The 19,405-nt window shown below is 35.9% G+C and overlaps 1 protein-coding gene across 6 annotated transcripts in view; it reads right to left on the reverse strand.

Moving 5' to 3' along the window:
- ANAPC10 (anaphase promoting complex subunit 10) overlaps nt 1-19,405 on the reverse strand; it is a 234,293-nt gene that overhangs the window by 178,052 nt on the left and 36,836 nt on the right. For 2 of the 6 annotated variants that reach the window (XM_081137061.1, XM_081137060.1), the window contains exon 5: nt 11,088-11,671. The exons of 3 other annotated variants lie outside the window; for them this stretch is intronic. In XM_081137061.1, the coding sequence (XP_080993187.1) occupies nt 11,441-11,671 (231 nt within the window). In that variant the 3' untranslated portion in view covers nt 11,088-11,440. Of the gene's footprint in view, nt 1-11,087; nt 11,672-19,405 lie in introns of those variants that run through there. One more of the 6 variants, XM_081137062.1, reaches the window with a different exon arrangement.

Below are 19,405 nucleotides of genomic sequence, written 5' to 3' on the forward strand. Positions count from 1 at the left end.
TGCACATGTAATATGAGTCAAAAGATTGGTACTAGAATTTCATAACAGCATTCTTTGTAATATCCTCAAACTGAAATTCCAATAACCAACAACAGTAGAACGAAAAAATGATGGTATGTTCCTACAATGGAATACTATGTATACAATAGTAAAAATGAACAAACTATAGCTACATGCAGTAATATGGATACATATTACAAAAATCATGCTGAGTAAAACAGATACAAAGGAAAATACATTATACATTTGTATGCACATATGTACATAATGTATGCATTAAACATGGGTGAAACTTAGTCACACCATTTAACTCTGAGTGGAAGCTACTGCTGCAGAGGAGGAGGGGAATACTGGTTTAGATGGGAGATGAAAAAGGCTTCCAGGGTACTGAGGTGTTCTAGTCTTTGGCATGTACACGGATGTCCACTCTGACCTAATTCATTGAGACGGTGCTTGGTGTAATTTACTGTATATACATTATGCTTCACATGGACATACACACACTTAAGAAGGAAAAAGGCTGACAAAATTGGCCAAAGATTACAGTAGATAGGACTCGGGTGCTCCTGTAATTTCTATGCTACTGAGTTACTTCTTCTTAGCTGGCAAATAATAGAGAACAATTTTCACATACAGAACTTTCCATTAAAATAATATTTCCTCTTATCACATTCACTAGCTACACAAAGAGTATTTGCAAAATGGTATTTATTAGAACAAGAAACTGTGCTTACCCTACACTATTTCTTCATATCACTAGGATATTTCATGCTTCGGTTGACATTATCTTTAAAAGGGATTATAGTATGAATAATACTGTTTCAAAGACTTCTTCAGTTTAAAAAAAAAAAAAAAACTTTCTTATTTTGAATCCAAAAGTAACTAGATGTAAGACAGGCCCAGACTGGACCCAAAGGAATCAAGCTGTGTTCCTACTAATGATGATTTTGTTTAAAAACACAGCATGCCATATTCCAAGAACTCAAATATTTTTGTAATGGCCACTTGAGAGCCTTATTTGGAACTGTGTATGATTTCTGATAGTCTTGCTTACAAGTGGATTTTTCTAAGAATTCCATTTATTATCTAAATCTCTGGAATGGAAGGAGGAAACCTGGAACAATGGAACCAAATTGGGTGGATATTTCTATGATCCCACCAGCATCATACTCTAAGGAATGCCCTTTTGGAAAAACAGAGATTTCCACCCAACTTTTTTATCCCAGGCAACCTTCTGATAGCCTTCTACATGGTCTAATCTTAGATACTTATATATTACAAATATTCACTAAATATTTTGACTTATATAAAATTATTGTTTCAAAAAGTATAGCTTTTATCCCATAGTCTCCTTTAAAATTTATAATGGTGGGTGTTAGGCTACTCATATTGCCTCTTAAATCCTCCAAAATTTTAATACAGCCTTAAATAGAAGAATTATATAAGGGCATGGGCATAAGACTACAGTTACCCTACACATAACAGGGAAATATTAATTAACTTCCAACCCACCCAACCCTAACCTACCTTTTGTCCATCCTGTAACTTAAGAATGTTACATGTTACTCATTTTAAGAATGTTACATGTTACTCGTGTTTAACACCCTGCTGTACTGCAGTGTGAATATAGCCTTCTCACTCCTCCACAAATCTGTACACTTTTCCATGCCTGCAATGCCCTCCCATCTCATCTCTCTCTATTTAAACCTGCTCTTTGTTCTGGAAGCAGAGTGTAAACATAGGAAAACTTCTTCCCCACCCCTGAGGATTCCCAGACAGAAGGAAGCTCAATTCCTTTCCCCGGAGCCTCTCTCCTCCCCTGTGCTCCATCCCTAATGAGATGAACATCTCACTGGGGAACATAAGACGAATAAGTGAGACTATATGGCTCAGTTCCATCCTCCTTTCCTGGGAAGCTTCCTGCCCCATTTAGTGGGACCAGCTATGACATGAATCTTAGGGATTTGCTGTTAGAAGCCCAAATTAGCTAGGACTTAAAAACGCATCTGTCAACCTATGTTTTTATCAAGAAAGGAGGTGATATTTTGGCTTTCATCTTCACTCTTCCTCAACATGTACAGAACCTAGGAAGGCCTCTTCAGATACCCCTACTTACCTGAAATTTCTCTCTCTCCCATAAGCAGCTTACTGACTACCCTGGGCATTGGTGACCTCTGCCTTTACTAAAATGCCACCTATCACATTTGGCTCAGTACTGTCTTACATGGAAAATGTGTGTCTGTGTGTCCCTAGGCATCATCAGCTAGACTGTAAATTCTTTCTGAACAGGAAACATGATTTCTACTTATTTGCATCCCACACAGGATTTAAGGCATCTCATAGTACATGTTGATTGTTTAGAAAAGAGGTAGTATTTTTCTCCTGGGAACTCTATATAATACAATTAATCACAGCATTGTAAACATCTTTTTTATTTGATGGGGATGAGCAATTAAGTATCCTTAACAATTAAAAAATGACATTGTGGATTATTCCCTAAGTAAATCTTCATCAAAGGCATCACATGCTTTCCAGCCTTAGCGAACATCATGTGCCCAACTGTATTTACCTTTCTTTATTGGCACAGTGTTACCAACATGATTGGTTATGTTATCTTATGTTACTAGAGATAATCTAGAATAGGGACTTCAACTCAGTTGATCAAAATAGAGAAAACGTATCCAAAGTGGCCTGAGAGAACAACATTGAGAGACAGGTTTGCAGCTAGAAAAGCAGTGCTTATCATGAAACCTCAAAGTACTAAGAGAGGGCAGAAACAAGAAGTAGCTACCAGCAGCTAAGGGACTCGGCACTAGAACCCGGAGTGAGAGCGGGTCTAACAGAATGGCTGGGAACTAGTTAGATATGGTAAGAAGGGTATGATGCTTGCTTCCTGCTCCGGGGAATCACGGTGTGTCTTCGAGAACTTAAAGGGGTGCTCAGCATCCAGGCCAGCTTGCAGCATTACAAAGTTTTATCAGGTATCTCTCTTCTTTTTTTTGGTAATATTGAAAAATGCAAGAAATGGAGTTTTGATATTTTGCATGGGCTCGAAAGGGAAAACAATGTAGTTAATCTGGCTCCCATTCCTTGCAACAGAATTTTCGGAATTTAGAAATTGCTTCTGTTTTGTGTGGTAAGATCCCACGTGATCGCTATTACAGTGAGGTGTTAGTGTAGATGATAGAATAGACATGCTGGAAAGGGCTCCCAGGGTTGCCATGCATGCATTAGTGTTCCAGATTCTTGACAGAAGAAGGCACAACAGCCATTTCTCCCCCAAGGATTTCTCGGATCAAACTGCACGAACTGAAGACAAAATCATAAGTAGAATACCAGTTACTCTATATTGGATACTTGCTCTTGGCCAGGCACTGGGCTAGTGCTTAGTTCATTACCTCCTGTTCCCTCTGAGGTGTGCTGCTACAGTGTTAGTACTTCTGGTTTCCAGATGAGGGTGCTGAGGCTTAGAAAGGCTGTGTGTGGCAGCGATTGTCTACTGTCTACCTAATACCTATTCTTCCTTCTTCCGTGCATAGAAAAGAGTGGGTTCTTAAAATTTTTTGCATGTTTGCAGAAGGACCATGTGTTTAGCCCTAGAAAACAGTATTTGCGCCCTGGCCGGTAGCTCAGATGGTTAGAGCTTCGTCCCCATACACCAAGGTTGAGGGTTCAATCTCCAGTCAGGGCACATACAAGAACCAACCAATGAGTGCATCAGGAAGTGGAACAGCAAATTGATCTCTCTCTCTAAATCAATTAAAAAAAAAATTTTTTTTTTTAAACAGTATTTGCCTAAGTCAACAATCTACTCCCTGCTTTCCCAGACAAACTTACCTCCCTTTCAGGTCGAGACGTCCACGTGACCGGTTCTGACCAATGAGGTACGTACGCTGAGGAATTCTGGGAAAATCTCCCCTTTCTGCTGCAGGAGGATGTGCTAGGCATCCCCCTTCTCCCTCCAACGGCATAGCGGGAACTACAGCAACTACCTTTGTTTAATCCTACCCGAGGATATTTTTTCCATTGCTTTTCAGAGAGTGGGGGGAGGAGAGAGAGAGAGAGACATCGATGTGAGAGAGACACATCGATGGGCTGCCTTCCGCACTTGCCCCAGTGGAGGCTGGGGATCGAGCCTGCAACCGAGGTACATGCCCTTGGCCGAAATCAAACCCGGGACCCTGCAATCGGAGGGCTGACACTCTAACCATTGAGCCAAACTGGCTAGGGCAGCAACTATCTTTTGACCATGAGAGAATGACCTAAAATTTCTCAGAAAGCCTGTTATTAAGCTGCTGGGGAAATGAAGCAACCATGGATCTCCAAACCTTTTAATAAAAACTTATTTGTCATTGTGGTAGGGGTTTCTGTCATTCATAGCTAAATGTGACCGACACAGTGATTTTCTGAAAATGAGATACAAGATGTGAAAGTATGTCAGTGCAAGAGCTTACAGAAACAATGTGTATTTACTCATGCCTATTATGTTGGGAATTGTGATAATGCAAATACAGAAGATAAATAAGACTAATTCCTTGTCTTCAAGAGTTTGCACTAGGCACAGAATAACATTCATATGTTAATATAGTACTGGCAGATTACATAAATGCTGAGGGGATTTAGAATAAAAGAAGGAACAAAAATATACAGGATTAAAATCAGCTAAGTATAGGCATTCAGGGGAGTGACTTTTGAGCTAGTTTCTGCTCAGGAAAGTGGTATCAATTAGTAGAATATAGTGACAAGGTTAAAGGCCATTAGATGTTACATATAAAAGAGTAAAAATGAGAGTGGAGTGTGCATAAAACAGACAAGCATATTTGCTTGGCTAGAGCAAAAAGTCTGAGAATAATAATTTTTAAAAAGGTGATAAAAGAGGCAGGGAAGAGGTATAGCTTTGAAGAGATGCCAAAGCACTCTGGGTTCACATATTTGGTAAATTTATATAGGTAATGTGGAATTCGTATATACATTTCCTGAAAGTTATATAATGAAACAGTTTGGATATTTTTATTTTAGCATAAACTAACGACCAATGGTCCATCTGGGAGCTTCTTGCCATTGGCCTAGAATGATGTGAATCCGGTGAAACTAAAAGTGCTAATTAATGTGGAATCTGCAGGACTTGGGGCTCCTGAGTATACAAAGATGAGTCAAAATTTCACCAAATTAAATCAGTTAAACAACTGACAATTTCAAGAAAAGATTTTTTTCTAAACAGCTCAGACAAAAAAAACAGAAACAACTTCTGAAGAGTAGGTTCCTTAAATATCCTATTAATCACTGAACACTACCTTAAAAATAAGCACTATTTAAAAATAAATAGTAAAACTCCTTTGCTTTGTTTCTGGTAGACACCTGAGTACAACATAGTTGGAAGGATCATCCTCATTCATTCTTTTACTGAGGCTACCCTCGATTCCATTTGTCTTCATATCCACCTAACATGTGATTCTTATAAATTTTAACAGTTGAAAACAAACAGCTGGCTGAACTCTCTGCTCCAGTCTTTTGGATACTTTGCTTCTTGGTGAGTGATCAGTATTTTGATACTGCTGTAGTAATAACAGGAAATGATCTGTTAAAATCTGGATGGCCAGCTACAGATGAATGCCAGGGTAAAGAGGAGAGCTAGTCTCAGAATAAAGTCTATAAAAACAGCTTGGGGAGTTATTTCCAGGACCACAGGGGGAGAATTGTAATTTTCTCTCAGCATCAGAAAAGCAAATGCCTAGTAGAACATCTTATGGTGATCATCGAACTGCATCAATGGAAAGCTGATGGCCACAAAGGCAGTAATTAAAAGGGCTGCCATGGTAAATGCTAGAGTTTCCATTATAAATGATGTGGAATACCATTTTCTGAAACAAAAATTCACTTAGAAAAAGGTTTCATAAAATCGGTCCACTTGTAATTTTGCTTATGTTCGCAAAATAACAAGTTGCTTCTATTCACCAGGAAGGACAAGAGAAGACAAAGGTGGTGGGATTAGCTGTAAAAAAAAAAAAGGAAAGGAAAGGTACTTTCAGATAAAATTGAAAAATAGATTAGTTAATAGTACTAAAAAATAATTTTAACTTTTCATATAAAATTGCCACTGATTATAGACATTTTCTTAGATTTATAGTTGGGGAAGTCTAATTAATTAGCCTTCAGATTTGTCCTGTTAATATAATAAATCATTATCATGGATAATTAATAAACTAATCCCCGAGGATTTCTTCATCTTCCTCTAAGGATTTCTGGACACCACTGCACAGAAACAGACGAAATTAAATGGCAGACCATCAGAAGGCTGGTACACAGCTTTCCCAGCAAACATTTCCAAACACCACACTCTAGAACAGTCATTTTCAACCTTCTTCATCTCACGGCACATGTAAACTAATTACTAAAATCGGTGGCATGCCAATCTGACAAAAAAAATAGGCATAATTTTTTTTAAAATATACCTTTATTGGTTTCATAGAGGAAGGAAGAGGGAGAGATAGAAACACCAATGATGAGAGAGTCATTGATCAGCTGCCTCCTGCACGCCCCCAACTGGGGGTCAAGCCCCCATCCTAGGCATGTGCCCTGACTGGGAATCAAACCGCAATTTCCTGGATCATAGATTGATGCTCAATCGCTGAACCATGCCTGGCCGGGCAAAAATAGGCATAATTTAGATTCGTTCATACCAGATGGCTATTGTTGTGTTGGCTGTTGTCATTCTTTTTAATTTGACAATCTAAGGGAAAAGAGATCAGTGCAGGTTTGCATGTTTTAAAAATCTTGCGGCATGCCATTGTGTCTGACGTGGCACACTGGTTGAAAATCACTGCTCTAGAAAGCCACAGAAGTGGGGACTAACAGAACAATGTAGGCAAAAGAAGATAAGCTTGGATTACAAGATGCACAAAGCAAATGTGTTCACATATAATCACAACTATAAAGTATTATTTTCCCTAATGCTTTAATGTAACATATTTTGCAAATTTAATTTATTTTATTTTAATTTAAATGTTTTTATTGACTTTCGAGAGAGAGAAAGGGACAGGGAGAGAGAGAGAGACATTGATGTGAGAAACATCAATTGGTTGCCTCCTGTATGCACCTTGACCAGTGATAGAATCCAAAACCTGGGTAAGTACCCTGACTGGGAATCAAACAGGAGATCTTATGGTACATGGGACGATGCTCGACCAACTGAATCACACCGGCCAGGGCATATTTTGCAAACTTTATCATTTTCGAAAGGTAAGTGATGAAATAATAACCAAGAATTCAATAAAAAATAATACACTAAACCAACATTTTAAGAAGTTTAGAGGAGTAACAATTTTCTAAAACACTAGAAACACATCAAATATTTGTATTTGAATCACATTTTATTTTTAATTGATTTCAGAGAGAGGATGGGAGAGGGAGAGAGAGATAAAAACATTAATGATGAAAGAGAATCTACGGTCGCGTCTCCTGCATGCTCCCTACTAGGGATGGAGCCCCTAGCCAGGCATATGCCCTGTGGCCCAGTGGTAATCGAACCGTGGCCTCCTGGTTCACGGGTCGATCACTGAGGCACACCGGCCGGACTATTTATTTATTTTTTAATCATCACCCGAGGATATGATTTTATTTTAGAGAGAGAGGGAGGGGAAAGGAGAGGGGAAGACAGAGAGGAAGAGAGGGAGAGAACAAGAGAGAATATGAACCCCCAATGTGAGAAACATCTACTGGTTACCTCTTACTTGCTCTGACCGGGATCAAACCCGCAACCTTTTGGTGTATGGGAAAATGCTCCAACCAACTGAGCCACCCAGCCAGGGCAACGCACAAAATTTTAGACTCATTAAGTTTATACTGTTGTGTATTAATCTGTACTAAACTAGTAGTCATAATGGCTAAAAGACCAGAAGGCATTGTGTCTAAAATTATTTTTCAAGATTTGTCCATGTTTTAATCATTGGAATCTTTCAAATAAGAGTAAAATGTCACTTGATTCTGAACACACAAATCATCTGTTACAAATTAACTTAAATATAAACAATGAGAGTCTGGATTCAAGAATAGGCTTGGAAAGTGAATAACTAGCTGATATTACTACAGTTGTTCTTTCCAAAATTCCACCTCCTCCACAATGTCTTATTTAGCTTCACCTCTAATTTCCTGGACAGGAAGTCAATTCTCTCTTCTCCTCTACACTCCCATTCATCAATTCGAGATATTATCACTCTAATTTCTGATTTGGTTGTTTACAGGACTATTATTTCCCCTAGTAGGTTGTAAGCAACTGGAAAGCAAGATCCACATCAGATTTACCTTGGTTTCCTTATTAGATTTAATTCAACGCCCAGTATCTATTAGTTTAAGAGCTGCCTATTTATTAGAGTTCAATGGACTGCTGTGTTTTAAAATTCCAGTTTTATGCAGTTTCTTGTGACAATACTTCCTAAGCTAATAAACTGATTTTAAAAGTGTTTTATACTTAGATTACATGTAAAATTTAATCATTTAAACCTTATAACTGCAGAGTTTAATACTCAAAAATGTATACTCATTAAATTGAATCAGTGAATTTGTTGTTGTTTTATTAACTGTTAAAATGGCTTTTTAATCTTTGTTTTTGATTCTCAAATCCTGTACAGTAAGAAATTTATCCATGCTGTTGCATGTATTGTTTGTTCATTTTTATTGCTCAGTAGTATCCCACTGTATGGATATACCACAATGTTTATATTATACTGTTAATCAATATTTGTGTTGTTTACAGTTTTGAGATATTACAACTAAAGCTACTATGAACATTCATGTGCAAATCTTTGTATAAACATATGCTTTCTTTTCTCTTGGGTAAATACCTAGGAGTGGAATGGCCAGGTCACAAAATTAGGTGCATGTTTAACTTTTTAAAAGAAATTACCAAACTTTTCCAAAGTGGTTATGCATTAATTACAGCCTCACGAGCAGTGTGAGGCCCAGTTCCTCCATACCTTTGCTAACTTCTTGCGATCTTTTTAATTGCAGCCATTTTAGTGACTGTGAAATGGTATCTCATTATGGTTTTAACCTGCATTTCACTAATGTCCAACGAAGTTCAGCATCTTTTCATATGCTCATTTACAAGTCACAAGTCTTCACTGGTGAAGTAACTGTTTAAACCTTTTGGTTACTTTGGATTGTTTTCTTACTGTTGAGTTGTAAGAGTTCTTTATTCTAGATACAAATCCTTTGTCACATATATAATCTGTACTTTTAAGAGAAATGCAACTGCTTTAGATAATTATGCTTTGTTATTATAATACATAGTCTATCTGTACTTTCAGTAATCCTCATAATTATCTCAGGTACCAAGTTTTCCCATGCCTAATAAGGTGGTCAGCCAGCTGGCAAATAAAAAATAGAGAAAGGAAGTAGAAGTAGAAAATATACTGATTTTCTCAACAGTCTTCTTAATCCCTCCTAGGAGGATTCTTAATCCCTGCTAGGAGATTCTTAGCCAACTATTAGTAGTAGGAGATAACAGAGTAGATCATGTAAATGATAATTGGTCTTCCTCCCTTTTGATTCCCCTGCTTTTTTCTTTTAAGCAGATTTTTAAAAAGCAGTTAGCAAGTAGTAACATTATTACTAATAAATCCTTCTGTATATTTTATTAGATTTCTCTGTCTGTTAGACTAAGCCCCTATTGTTTACATGAATGCTTTCCTTATCAGACTAAATAATGCAAAACATCTAGTACAGTGCCTAGTGTATACTGCTATTCTAATTTCCTTGATTCTCTCCTTTGCTTTTAATTTCTATCCATGCATTTTCCTTTAATTCCCTCTTCTGCCCTTTCCAGCATCGCACATCTAAACTGGAATTAATTTGCTGATTCCAAATGAGTTTTGGTTATGGACTATTTGGTGACTATAGATCACCTACCACATTTCTTCAAAGACAACAAAATGTACATGACAAAAACTCTGTAAAACTCATAGAAAGAACAGCAGATATTCCGCTGAGTGAAAAAGTAAAACATTTACAATATCCATGTAAATTAGTACTCTCTACCAGGATAAGGCAAACACACAATTATTTTTTAAACTTTACTATTTAAGACTTCAATCTCTTCAGGAATGCAAGAACTACCAAAGAATTTTTCCCAAACAAGGACCAATCTAGGGAAGTTCTGTGGCTAAATAAACACCTTCCCCAAAAGTAATACATATAGGGAAAAAAAGAATGCAGAATCATATTTACTCATTTTAAACCATGGGAAGAACACACATTTAAGCTACTCTAATATCTTTTTATATATAAAGAATACTTTCATACATTTAAAAAAATTTTTTATCTCTCAGGAATGCTTCAGTGTCGAGACACAAATTTGAAACTAACTCTTCTATAGCAGCACTAGTATTAGGATAAACAGCAGATTATGCTGGCAGTCTCTGACATAGTATCAGGATATAGAAAATTCTAAGGTTACAAGTATTTCATGAAAGTAATTATGACACAATTAACTATATTCCCAAATTAGAATGGTTCTCATTAGACACCTAATGTTAAGCTTATTTTGACACTGTTTTTAAAAAGGCCCAATATTAAAAGAATAAGCTTCCTCTGTATTAAAAAAAATAAAAGGAATAATTTTGGCTTATTAAATGTCTATTGATAAAGCATGGGTTTGTTCTCAAACATGAAGTAAATCTTTACTCTAATATATGATCATTATATGAAATAATCACCTGGTTAGTAAAAAATTATGTATATCCTAAAATTTTCAGTTCAACCGGTTTTTGTTTGGTATAAGGAAAAATGTAATGATTGGCTTCAAATTCATTAAAAAAAAGGGTTTTTTAAGTTAACTTTAGAGAGAGGAAGAGGGGAAGGGGGAGAGAGAGAGAGGGAGGGAAGGAGAGGGAGAGAGAGAAACATCGATATGAGAAACACTGATAGGCCGCCTCCCGCCTGAGCCCAGACCGGAAATTGAACTCGACACCTTTTGGTGAAGGGGCTGATGCTCCAATCAACTGAGGCACCCGGCCAGGGCTCAAATTCATTTTTTTGTTGTTGTTGTTAATCCTACCCCAAGGATATTTTTTTTCCTTTTTTTTTTAGAGAGAGTGAAGGGGAGGAGAGAGAAAGAGAAATATCGATGTAAGAGAAACACGACTGGTTGCCTCCCACACATGCCCCAAACGGGGCCAGGGATCGAACCTGCAACCCAGGTACATGCCCTTGACAAGGATCAAATTCATTTTTAATAATATAAAATATGTGAATATTATTATATGTTAAAAAAAATAAAGGTAGTATGACCCAAAACTTATTTTTTAAAGCTACAATAAAATACTTTTCAATGCATACAAAAACTGTAAAATAACTGAGGATTTTTCAATAAAGATACCAGATATAATATTTACTGACCAGGGAAAACAAAGATATGTTTAATGACTTCTGTTCTGTTTGCAGGTCACCTTATTGAACGATACATCATAAAATCAATAGTTGTACATCTAGGAAATTTACCAATGGAGCTCTCTTCCACTGGTGTATATATTTTAATTTGTCTCATGTGGGTGTCTCTTCCATTTTGGTGATTGGCTAGAACAGCAATCTGTATCATGAATGTGCGAGTTGGCTTCTTATGATTATCAGTTAAGGGAACGTGAATCCAGCCACTTGGTTCCACCAATTCAAGTTGCTGCCAGGAAAAGAAAAGTCAGATTAGGTTTTCACCCAATAAATATAATTTATTATAATGAATATATTCTAAAGTTGACTTATCTGTGAATGGTGTCAGATGGGTACTAGACTTATCAGGGTGATCACACTGTAAGTTATACAAATGTCTAACCACTATGTTGTACACCTGAAACTAATATAATATTGTATGTCAACTGTAACTGAAAAATTACAAATCTTTTAAAAATAGAATGAAAAAATAAAGTTGACTTAAAATTAACCTCTTGCTCACTAAGAGAATGACAGCATGATAATAACCATTACCAGTTAAAAGACACTTTTACCATGGTCTATTTCTACAGTTGCTAAGCGCATTACATGTACCGTCTTAGCAGGCAGTCTTATCGTTAGAATTAAACATGTATAAATGTATACATCCAATGGAAGACCATGCTGATACAAGCAGGAAAAGAAACTAACATGCTTCTGATACATTTTATTTCAAGAAATATGCCTAATACACCCAAACTCATACAGCAATCAGATTCTATATAAATTAGAAGAATATTAACAAAAGAAAATCAGTCATTAAATAAGCATCAAACAAAGCTTTCTTTCTTGGGAATAGTAAGTGATTTAATCTAGTCTACATGATGATCTAAACCTAAAATCTAGATTTTTCAATGTTTTTCAATATGAAATGTCAGATAATTTAAAAAATTTTTAATTTTATTTTAAATAAGAGTCCAAACTGTCCTTACTTTACAAAGAAAGGAAAATCATAAGTCAAAAAGTAAACCAAAGTCTCTAAAAGTTTTCTTATGGTTATAAAGTAGTATTTAAAATACAAATACTGATTTTTAAATTATCTTAATTATGGGACACAAATAAACTACATGCATCACAAAAAATATAGGTTTATCTTATCAACACAGTCAAACAGCAATGAGTGTCAAAGACTGTAAACCAGGGCTCCACGAGTTCCTCTAGACAAACAGTTAAATAAATGCCACTATATCTAATTTTGCTTTCCTCCCTAACTTTCCTTCTTTTTTCTTTATGTTTTTCTTTCTTCTTTTCCTTTCTTTCTTTTTCATACTTTCTCTTTCTATCTTTGCTTTTAAAGAAAGAGAGTAGGTAGAGATGGGGTAAGAGAACTGTAATCTTCAAAATGGTAGTTGGTGATTAAGACTAAATGATTTCTTCCTTTTAACTACAAAATATAAGAAAAATTGAATCTCAAAAAAAAAAAGGAAAGAAAAATTGAATCTCTACCCCATGGTATTTTGGTCAGTGACATTTTATAAACTTCCATTAGCACTAACTCAAAATGAGTGCATCAGAAACCAGACACACTTGGTTTCTATCACTAATAGAAACCCACAAATAGTTACTGAGCACTTAAAATGATCAAGGTAGTGTTCTAAGTATAGTTAAGCAATACAAAGCATGAATCTAAAGCCTGTTCCAAACCCTAAAAAAAAAAAAAAAAAAGCTTAGAGGCCAACAAACATCCTCTCTGGCTTCATTCAGTCTCATCATGTATAAAGAAAAGGGACTGGACAAGTTATCACCCAATGTCCCTTCCAGCTCTGACAATGAGTCTAAATGAAAGAAAAAAGATGTAGTAGGCAGATGTCCACATGTCCACAACATTCCCCTAAACCTGTGAATATGTTAACTTACATGGCAAAAGGGACTCTGCAGATGTTATTAAGGTAAAGATCTTGGGTTGGAAAGATTATCCTGGATTACCTGGGTGGGCCCAATGTCCTTGTAAGAGGACGGGTCCTTATAAGAAGCAGGCAGGAGAGAAAGAGGAAATGTGACGACAGAAGTAAATGCTGGAGGTGATGCAACCACAATCCACGGAATGTGGGTAGCCTCTACAAGCTGTAAAAGGCAAGAAACAGTTCTCCCCAAGAATCTCCTGAAAAGAATGTACCTTGCTGACACCTTGAATTTAATCCATTAGGCCCATTTTAGACTTCTCACTTCCAGACTGTAAGATAATAAATTTATGTTGTTTTAAGTGACTGAGTGTGCAGTAATTGGTTACAGCAGAAATAGGAAACTACTGTAATAGATATTCATGGGAGTTTAGAGGAGGGAGAAATCCCTTCTGGTTGAAATAATCTATTCTCCAAGTAAATGAACAATAATAAATCTCAATGATGAACAAGAAGTGAAACCAAGATTCTAAATTCAGCTCCTTACTAACATAATGTTTTTGACAAATTTAACCATTATTTGACATATACAATGTTATTTTTAGAGTACTTATATTTTAAATGCTTCAGTGTGCAAAAAGCTGTATTAAGATTTTATAGCATATATAACTCTTGGCATGATATATACAGAATTATAAATGTAGTAAATTATTCAATAAATACAATTAATAAACTATTTATTCATAACATATCATAAAGTTTATTGATTTCAGTCACTAAAAGTACATTACAAAGTATATATAACTGTTAACATCTCTCAAATGGTTTCACCATCAACTATACTGCCTGGAAGTCATAAACACCAAACTCATGTGTCTACTTCACATCTATTGTACCGTTTTACATTCTCAGAATCATTTCTGAAAAGTTATTATTCTGATACCGCCATATTTAAATTTATTTCATAGATTTTAAAAAACTCAAGTACATATAGTATATATAAATTTAATTTTTGTAAATGTTTCAAAGATTAATATATTTTAAGCAAAAAAATATTTTTTTATTTTAAACAGAAAATTAATGAAAGGCAAAATTTTGCCAAAACAATTCTTTTTTCTTCCCATTTCTGGTTTGAACCTCAATAAGTGAAAATTCCATCACCACTAAGATAGAATTTTTTTCTGTATTCCTTGTTGCTCTTTCTGTCATCTCCCTTTTTTGGCTCCTTTCTCCATATATTCACTCACTTGAAAAGTTTTTTGTTCTTTTTTTTAAATTTTTCACCTGCTAGTTATCTCTATCCCATTCCAATCTGAATTTTGTCCCCACCACTGAAACCATTTTGTCAAAGTCACCTGTGATCTCCATGCCCCGCCCCCTTTTGCCAAATCAATTCCCTCTAAGAACAGTTCTTTAATACAGCTTATTACTGTATTCTGGATTTCCTTCATCTAATAATGTGCCTGACCAAGATCTATTTGTATTTTAAATGTTAATGCTTTTAAAGCTTTATATAATATTGTAGTTTAAACATAGTTTTGTATACAAAAATACATGACATGGTTTACTAAAGATAGTAAGAGAATGTTGTCAATGACAGAAAAATAACTGGTAATTCAGTAAAGACAGATGAATTTACAGATTAATGAAGTTAAGACTTATTAATGCTAAGGCAACAGGATACTTGAAATTGTACTATATAACTGTATCCAGATCCATGACTTCAAGTACCTCAAGTGGATATATGCTGGTGATTTAAATTTTTATATTTACTTTTAAAGAGGCAACCTCTGAAGGAACCAGCAACGGAACAGCATAGCTGTAGCGCTAATGCTCATTCATCCCTGCTTGCCTTTCCAGCCTTATCTTGAATGGTCTTTCACCTAATTATCTGAAATAATGCAAAAACAAATTTATACTATGAAGGAAACTAATTCTGAAAATATTCCAAAGATCAAGAGATGGCAAAGAGATATCAACTGTATTTCATTTGAAATGGGTCACCTGTCGTGTATGTATATGCAAAAAAATTTTTTAATTAACTAAAATTGAATGAATTCCTTGGAAAAATAAGAAAACAAGAAATAGAAAATAAGAAATACAGTGGCTCAATGAAGAAGGTATCACAGCTAACAAATGTTAAGTCAAGAAGAGAGAACAGAGAAGAAAAATATGAAAGAATATAAGAACACTTCCTAGAACTGAAAGTCAGGTATCTCCTCACTGATGAGATTCACTGAGTACCCAGCACACACACACACACACAAACACACACACACAAGCATGGCACAGCATCATGAACTTTCTAAACATCAAGGATAAAGAGATTATAAAAGCTTCTACAGAGAAAAATAGGTCACATGCAAAGCATCAAAAATTAAGTATTCCTCAACATTTACACTGAAAACTATGAGGCAATGGAGAATGTGCTTAAAAATGATGAAAAATTACTTCCAAGCTAGAATTCCATACCCAGCCAAATCATCCCTCGAGGGTAAGATTAAAATGAAGTTTTCAGTCATGCAAGGCTTCAACAATTTTACCTCCCATGTGGAGTATGCATTCCAACAAAAAATGGAGTAAATTAAAAAAGATGAAGACCTGGGATCCAGAAAACAAGGAATCCACTGAAGAAAAGGTAAAGTAAATTCCCAGAATAATGTTGAAGGGATATCTTAAGAAGACAGCTTTAGTCCAGGTCCTCTGAGAAACAGAAACCAAGACATGAATAGGTGCACCAGATATGTACTAGGGGAAATGTCTTTGAGAGAAAAGGGGGAGGGAGCCAGGGAAAGCTGGAAGAGTTCTCAGACAGTGATGCAGGTCTGAGCCCAGGCAAAGAAGCCAGGAAAGGAAGGAAGGTTGGGTGGATGATGTTAGAACGCAATGCAGTTCTACAGGAAGTTCAGCAAGGCTCTCAGGAACTCCTGGAGCCCAGGCTGCCTGTCAGAAGCCTCTAGAGTCCCCAGGAATGAGCTTTGGTTTGGTACCGCTGCTATGCTCACTCACTGGCTGGAGGAAGGCTGTGGAAGGCATGGTCTTGGCACTAACTGTGGTGATGGATTTCAGAGAGCAGCTGGGGTCAGTTACTCCTATGGGTCAGTTTTGAGAGGAACCTTCTCATGGCCATCTATGGTAGCTTCGTAATGTGTCACCTTGGCCTAGCCTAAACTACATTTCCCAGGATTCCCTTCCTCGCATGTTTCTAGTGAAATGGGACATGAAATATTTTCATGCAAGATTTGAAGGGCAGAGGTGAAGTAGCAGCCATTTTGTTTTGCACACTCAAGCTGATGTAGGAACGCTTGTCGATCATACATGTTGTCACTCTATTCTGGCTCACCTCGCTGTCGTGGGGCAGCAGCCAGGCCTATGGACTTCAAGCTCCGGCATCAGACATGAAAACATCTTTACAGATTTATTTGAGCAACTCCTACTTGTGCAAGGTAAAATCCCTGTAACAAATCCCTTATTACATACTCCCACCCATCCCCTACACACATATATATGTTGTGTGTACACACACACACACACACACACACACACACACACACACACCCTAGTTCTCTGCTTCTCTGATTGAACTTCCACTGACACAGTAGCTGAGCAGGAGGTTGAGAAAGGATGTTTCCAAGAAAAAAATGTGGAGCCAAACCCTGGCCAGTGTGGCTCAGTTGGTTGAGTGTTTTCCGGTGCACCAAAACGTCACCAGTTCAATTCCCGGTCAGGGCATATGCCCAGGTTGTGGGTTCAGTCCCCAGTCAGGGTGTGTATTGGAGGCAACTGATCAATGTTTCTCTCTATCTCTCTTCCTTCCTCTCTCTCTAAACTATCAATAGAAACATATTTTAAAAAAGAAAAAAAATTGTGAAGCTAAGAGTATATGTGACTGTTTCAAGAGGTATTTTATAGATCTGTCAGAGAATTTAGGGATATATTGATAACTAATAACATTTTTTAAATTAAGGAAAAAATAAGGCAACTATTAATTCCAGAAAAATAAAATTAGGTCTAAAAAGGAAATTTAAGCATAGACATAAATCAGGTATAAATAATATTTATGTGGTTATAATAATGAAAAAAATGCATAATGATTTCAGCAAATACCACCAAAAACTATACTAGGAAGATGAAGAGAAGGAAAGTATATTGGGGAAAACTGAGATTATAGAGCTAAGTCTTGATGTTTCACAGTAAGATATCATTAGATCATGTCTTTAAATATAGATATGTACACACACTTTATTTAGAATTGTAGGCATCTATTACAGATATCTGTTTACATATGTTATTGAGAAATATGAAAGGACATAAGGCTAAAATAACTAAGAGGATTGCTTCCAAGAAGCAGGATGGGGATATTGAATAGGGAGAGAAGTGCTATTGTTATAAATACTATTGCAGTCCTTTCAGACTGTTAACCTATGTACATGTTTTACTATAGTAAAAATATACTTACACTTTAAAAATTAAACTTAAAAAGGTGATAAAAATATTTTTAAAAACCAAGGAAATTATCACAAAAAATTAGGGCAGTGGTTACCTCTAAAGGGTAGCGAAAGGACTGTGACAGAGAAGGGAAGAGGATCTATACTCCCAGCTTCTTGGCTGCTCATAAAGTTCTATTTCTTACATTAAAAAGTTATATACACATATAAACTGTATATGTGTGTTTTATGGACTTTGAGGAGGAGGGAGCGCAAAGTACACAAAAGAAACAATTGCAGAAACTCCAGCACACACTTGCAGAACTTCTCATGCTAAAAATGAGGTTTAGCTTTTCCCAAGTACTTGATATTCCAGGTAAATTATGATTTGCTACTAAATGAACTCTAAAATAAATAAATGTATATTTCCTTTACATTTGACATTAATTTGTTTTATCCTAGAACAAAATGAAACAGAATTTGTATGTAGAGTAGCTATGAGAAAACTTTATGCAAATATATACAAATTTAGACTTTTCATACGCATGAGTAAAAGTACACTGTCATTCTATCACCATAAATCTTAATAGTAAATAAATTCTCAAAACAAGGAGAGGTTACAGATACACATGTCAGTAATATATCTAAGGAAACAGGCTGTTTGATGGCCTACCACTAGATTATAAACCACTGAAAAATAGATGGGGGAATGAGGAATTTAAGATCCCAGAAAATTATTATAAAATGCTTTTTATATAAATCATTTTTTAAAAAATGTTCAGCATAGCAATAAAGCTTTTTAAAAAATCTTTTCACAATCAAACTGCCTTCAAAAGAACTCTTAAAAAACTAAGGCAAGACTTATGAGGAACAAGTGACAAAATCAACAGATACTTTTGATTAAGAGGTATCTAAAAATTTCTACTGCAAGGACATCACAATTCCATGGAGATAATGAATAAAAAGCAGGGTTCTAACTGCAATATAAACCTAAATACATTTTAAGGAGATGTGGAGCTCTGATGGGGACTGGAAAGAAAGGTAATGGGAATTATTTAGGAGTGGATGAAGGAGACATCCATTAATTAAGGCTAACTCCATTCAAGTGTCTGGCTTTATGATTTTTTCCTTTTCTATGAAATAATCATAGTTAACAATAGCTAACATGTTTGGAACACTCACTCTTTGCCAGGCATTAAGGGTTTTACACGTACTGATTTTGCCGTTGCAGGGCTGAAGTAAAATAAAGTACGTATTTTCACCTTCATTTTATACACAAGAAATGTGAGGCCAACAGAGAAGCCAACTTTCCAAGGTTCACAGTTAGAATGCAAAGAAGAAACTCAAACCCCAGTAAGATGACTCCAAAGCCCATGCTCTTGGATCTTTATCAACTCAAAAAATATAAATGTATATCCAATAGTTATGTGTAGCTAAAACTCCCCAATTTCATGAGATTACATAGAAAAGCATACTAGTGGGTGCTTTTATAGCCTATAAAAACATTACCAAGGGAGATTAAAGATGGCGGCAGGCTGAGAGGAAGCTACACTGACATTCTCCCAGGACCAAACTGGAATTACAACTAAAATATAAAAAAACCATCCTGAATGATCAACTGCAACTAAAGACGAGCTGGAGAGCACCCACATAACT

Source organism: Miniopterus schreibersii (genome assembly GCF_964146895.1).
Source record: "Miniopterus schreibersii genome assembly, chromosome: 4".
In the NCBI taxonomy this organism is placed as follows: domain Eukaryota; kingdom Metazoa; phylum Chordata; class Mammalia; order Chiroptera; family Miniopteridae; genus Miniopterus; species Miniopterus schreibersii.